The sequence below is a fragment of the Tauraco erythrolophus genome, chromosome 11, assembly GCF_009769465.1.
Source record: "Tauraco erythrolophus isolate bTauEry1 chromosome 11, bTauEry1.pri, whole genome shotgun sequence".
NCBI classification, from domain to species: domain Eukaryota; kingdom Metazoa; phylum Chordata; class Aves; order Musophagiformes; family Musophagidae; genus Tauraco; species Tauraco erythrolophus.
Window position 1 is genome coordinate 26096898 of NC_141475.1, and position 6000 is coordinate 26102897.

General features: G+C 36.5%; 1 protein-coding gene across 1 annotated transcript in view; it reads left to right on the forward strand.

Annotated features, from left to right (window-relative positions):
* The window catches only part of BCHE (butyrylcholinesterase), a 28259-nt gene extending 25209 nt beyond the window's left edge, over nt 1-3050 (forward strand). The window contains exon 3 of the mRNA XM_009989545.2: nt 2923-3050. Within this exon, the coding sequence (XP_009987847.1) occupies nt 2923-3050 (128 nt within the window). The remainder of the gene's footprint in view (nt 1-2922) is intronic.
* Nucleotides 3051-6000: the final 2950 nt, after the last annotated feature.

Below are 6000 nucleotides of genomic sequence, written 5' to 3' on the forward strand. Positions count from 1 at the left end.
GTACCTGCATTTATGAGCTGTTGAGGATGGAAAAATTAATTCTAACTTGTCATCCTTTGTTAATTATACTGTATCATAACAGCTATGTGGCTTTTGTCCCAATCTTAATACTACAAAAATATATTTAAGATTAGCACTTAATTGGCACATCTAGCAGTTCAACAAATGATGGTATGGAGATAAATTTAACTTACATTGAAGCAAGGACTGTATCCCTGTGTGGAACTAAAAGAAATGCCAGCTGTCTGCACCGATGCTGCTGAAGAATAATAAAAAAAAAAACCTTTCATTTTTTTTGTCTGTTAAACTGGGGCCTTTCTGAGCACTGAAGTATGATTCATTGCCTACCAAAACCTCCCCTTTTCTCCTTGTAAACTTCACTGGGCTTTGCATTAGGCTAATTAGTATTACTATAAAGTTTGGGATTGCCTAAATGGCTGCATATGGCAAAATAACCTCACTGTATCATTAGCTGACTTCTGTAGTACTGCAGCACATCGTAGGAGCCCGGTGCTCCAAGCTGTAATTATCGGTCAAGTTGAACTCTCTAATATTTTATTTATTTTTTTTTTTTTACTTTCTGGCTGTCAGCTCGTCTAAGTCATGGGTGGTTGCTTCAAAGAGATTGATGATGTTGGTGATAATGGGATGCATTGACTTGTGACTTCAATTTGGATCTTATCACTGAAAAAAGCAAACAAATGGGAATCTTGAGTTCTTATTTCAGTGTTTTCTTTCCCCTTTTGTCTTTTAGATTCATAATGGTGGCTACTCTGAATTTCTCATTGTCTGCTTTCTCTAGCTGGCTCGCTTCTTCATTGTGATCTTTAAGAATCACTGAAATGCCCCATAATTTTTACTCTAGAACAGTGACTTTTAATTGAAGATATGTGTATGGTGGAGGTATTCCAGTTTCTAGTTTTTGGGTAGACTTCAAACACATCTAAACCTGAATAATTAAAGAGGGAACAGAGTTTTTTTAAATTCATAAGTGGAAGCTTTGCCTGGATAAATAATATTGGACATTCATCATCAAGAATAAGACAAGAAATATGATTGAGGCATTTTTCTCCAAATAATACTAGGACTGATTCATACTCTAATTTATCAATCCATTTGACATATGTGGAAAATTTGGCTTTACCTGAGACCCTGGCTACATCTTCGAGTTCAGAAACTTGCAAAGGCGAGTTCTTAGAGTAAGGAAAGTAAAGTGTCGTGCATGTCTTCTCCCCATAGTTCTGTGAGTCATATCTGCAGAGCTTAGTAATCAAAACATGGTTTTATTATCCATATTTTCAAATCCTCTTTGAGTTGATGACAATTGAGGCCTGGAGAAAAGTTTTAAAAATGATATGAACTTTCCTTTGATCTCTGATGTAAGCAAGTTTATTTACATATTTGAACTGAGAGAGAGGAATGTGTTTAGTTTTTTAATATTTTTTTCCCATATTTGCTCTTCACAATTTCCCTTTTGACTACAAGCAGAAGTACAGAACCTCCCCAAGAAAAGATATCTTGGTTTTATTTCTGGTCTCCCTGAAACCAAGAAGTAATGTAAATCTCATTTCAAAGTCTCATTAAATTGCCATCTGGATTTCCAGACCAAAAAGGTTTGGAAATGTTCAGCTAAACTGCAGATAAGCAACCAAATTACTGGATGCTTCTCCAAACTAAATTTCCGAATCCGTTAACTCTCTTTCCAGAATATTTTCTCTACTGATGTGTAAAACACAAAAGTGTTTCATTTTCACATAACCAGTTAAACTTGCAGTGCTGGCAGATCATAAAAAAAGGGGAAAAGGGTGTATTTATGGAGGGAAAGGGCCTATGTTCTACTGCAGCAGAAGAACATAAAGTCAAAAGAGCATAAAGAAACCATGGAACTGTTATCTCATGAACACAACTATCAAATTTTTTTTGGAAGCAAGCCATGCCAATGTGGGACACTGAGATAATTAGGTCCAGAATGAATAAAGGCATTCATAGATCATAAAGGGTTTCTAAACTTTAAGAAAAATTCTACAACTGATCCAGAATAACAAACCACAGTGTGTGATACAGCCTACATACATTATCTTTCCTCTAGTTGTTGAGTGAGTTGTTCCTGCAAGGTCACTGCATTTCTCCCTAACATTAATTACCTTTTAGGACTGGAAGAAGTGATCCCTGTCCGTGAAATACTCTGGGAACCTTGTAAAATTATATATTTTTTATTACTCTTCTCATCCTCACCCTCTGCTCTGATGCCTACAACAAATTTGGCCATAAATATTGCCTTGGGATGTAGGATTAGTCAGCAAATGCTTTATAGGCTAGAACGAAAAGGAAAAAGAGAAGATGGTTTCATGTTGACATAGTGCACATTTTACAGTATCCTTCTCCAAACTTGTGCCCCTTACACATTAAACTTGCAGATTTTTTTCCACAGCAGGGTGAAATCCTGCCTGTCCATTGAAATCCGTTGAAACTAATGGCAATGTTGTTGTTTTGAACAAAGTTGTGATTTCACTGTATTTTTACAAGCACTTGTCTCAGTCTGTTTATTGTAGTCTTTGGGGTACGCAGGTTGTGCTGTAGCGTATACTGGACCAAAGTAATATTTGGAGGATTTTTTTTTTTTTTTAAAGTGGTTTTAAAATTATAAATTCGATAGACAGAAGTATTATCCAAATGCAACAAGCTCATACATAAGTGTATTTATTACCCTGCAGTGTGCCAGAATGATAACTTTACAGTCCTTCCTTCCTGACATAAAGTGTTAATCACTGAATTTTTAGTCATTTTAGGTTTAAGAAAAGAGGCAAAAGACCATCCTATAATGTATTTGGAGCAAATGACATTGGGAATCAAAATTATTTTTCAATTAGCATATAAAGAGATTCAAATTTAGATTAATGTAACCCATTTCATGTTTTACAGGAAATATTGATGAAGCAGAACGAGAGTGGAAAGCAGGATTCCATCGCTGGAACAATTACATGTCAGACTGGAAAAATCAATTTAATGATTACACTAGTGAGAAGGAGAGATGTGCAGGCTCTAATTAATATGTTTACCCTTTCCAGTATGTCCGTATTACTGTTCATCAGGCAAATATACAGGTAGCTTTCTAACACATCTAGCATTAAATACGTTATGCAGATGAAAACAATTTTATGGATATGATTTTGATTCCCCAGATCTTTCATTTATATTTCCCCTCATATCTCAATAAACAATATAAGGCACCCGTACCCTTTGAAGCTTCACTGTGTTAAATAGGACTATAGAGATTAAAGCCTGGAGATTAATGATGTACGTATTATTATAAACACTAGCTGCTTAAATTCACACTTCAAAGAAACAATGTAATCTGTTATAGAAAAATGGATTTTTTTTTTTAAATAGAAATAGCAGTGCTTTACAGTATTGTCATGCAAAACACAATCGGTTTTGATCTTTAACTGCAATGCCACCACACTTAAACCTTGCTTCAGACATAATTTACTTGACATAAACATAAAGAGATAATAACTTTGCTGGACACACCAAATGATATTTGCTTGTTAGACCAAAAAGTTTTAAGACTGCCATTAAAGCCCAAATCGTTGCTTCTTTATGGCCAAATTTGTAGGACAAAGCCACAGTAGGAGAGTATTCAAACTATGTATTGAAGGCTGAAATCATCGACTCTCTCTGTGCAAGTGCAATGGTGAAACAAGCCCGAAAACCTGACGTCTCTGCTTCTGCTATCCTCATTTTTCAAGGAGTAAAGACCTACAAATTCACAAAGTAATAAACTCACAGCTTTCCCTGCTCAGGCACCCACTGTCTTCAGCTGGTAGAAGCCTCTGCTATGGAGGTAAGCTCCGATTATGACCTATTTTGTCCACCAAGTTGCCTCCCAGTCGAGAGACGGCCCCATGTTTACTGGAACACAACAGACAAGTTTTTATACCCACAGAAAAGCATCGACCTACATGTTGGCAAGTTCATCAGAAATCAGCCATGAAAGCCTTGCTCAGCCAGCCAGCTCCCAGCAGGAGAGTGGGACCTGGCCACCAAGCCCTTGGTGCTCCTGGGGAAGGATATCACTGCAGAGGAACATCGTGACCTTGGTGGGAAGGACCCAGCTCTTTGACATAGCCAAAAGAGCTCCAGTTGCCATGCAAGTAGGCATCTCCTGGATCTCTTTCTACCTACTGAAGCTAAATCTATTAGAAGCTTCTAAAAAAACTCTTGGATAATTCTTCTTCCTACTTCTCTGCTGCTGGATGGGATTGGAAGTTGTATGCCTGAATAACACCTTAATTAGCTGCTTTCAGTGGCCCAACTGGGAAGAATAACTGCCAAAAACTTGATAAACACAAGGAGTATGTAAAAGCAACAACTCATCTCATAAATAAATTCTCCTGAACCTTTCTGTAAAAGTAATGGAATTGCAGTGCATCTATTTTCTGTTCTAGTGATTGAAAGCTCTTGCAAAATTCCTTCTCAAATGGAGTAGACTGGAGAGATCTAGATAATGAACAGAGAGTGTTCTCTTTCTGGCAATCAGTTTGACCACACAGGATACCTCCAATGAAAGGATTTATTTTTGCAGAAAGGCCAAATTCTGCAAGAGATGATCACTTACCATCTTTTCAGTTATTTCTAAGAGATTCCAATTATTTCCTGAATAAAATATGGAAAACCACCTTTTAGCACAGTATTTCCAAAAACTACAATCGAAACTATGCAATCAAAAAAAAACTGTCCATTTTTGAGCAAGCTGATTGAAACTTGAAATTATCTGGGTTTAAAAAGCCCTCATTATGCAGCACTTCATGTTTATACTACAGGCAATTAGCTCATGACATACATTAACACAATTACTGCTATTAATATTGGCACGAATAGCTGCGTCAGTCTATGGTGTATTGGGAATTTATCAGATATTTCTCATGCCAGCAATAAGCTACTGAAAATAAATACAGAAGGATGAACTTTCTGTCCATCACTGAGCTGGTTCTGACACTCCCCATTTTATTTATGATGGTGTGCTTCATGGACCTGTTGGGTGTTGATCTGCCACAGCGAGCCTTGACAGCACCAGCAACACCTAAGCACCTTTAAAAGCAGCTTTTGTCTCTCTTGATATCCTCCTCTTAGCTATATTTCACTCTCTCTCTGTCTAATCAGCCTAATCAATGGCTAAAAAAAAAATTTGAGCTAGTTAAAATGCACAAATAACCTTTGGGAAGGACAGGTTGCAAAGCAATTTATAAAATATTTTGCTGGGAAGGTGTCCTTTGTCTGTATGTGCTGTGATCAAGGCTGGGTAAGTTCTATTTGAAGACTAATATCCTTTCCATGGTACAGATACCATGCCTGCAATGCTCTTAAGAAGGAGTAAGGATGAAAAGAAGAGGAAAGAAAAGCATAATAAAAGGAAGGTTAAACCACTTTTTGAAGTGTGGTTTTACTGATTATCTCGGTGTGAGTAAATTGCTATCTTTGTATTTTTTTTTATATGCTGGGAAATAATATCTCCATTTATCATTCATATGAAATCAATATATCACATAGTCATATATTCATATCCCACACTTATGCAAAAATAGGAAAGCCTTAAGTACTTGGACGTAAGTGGCTAAGGAAATGAAGAGTGAAAAAAGACCAGTCTCCATTGTGGTTAGTTTCAAACTAAAGGTCAAACACACTTATGCTGGAAATTTTTTGAGGATACTGTGTCATTGCTTAAAATGATTACATATTAGAGAGATATCTCACCCAGACCTCACTGAAGATATAATGTTGTTAATTAATTATTTTCTTTTGGCTTGAAAGAGGCAAGAGACCGAGATTTATCTGTGAAACCACAGAAAACGTGTTGATTCTTTCTTATTATTCTTGATATCTGAAGCACGAATTCTGAATTTAGTCCTGGAGTTGCTGAAAGACTGTAGCAAAATGAAGTATAGTGCCAAAAAATACGTTGGCATTAAACCAGTTGTCATTAGGTTTATGAGCTAACAG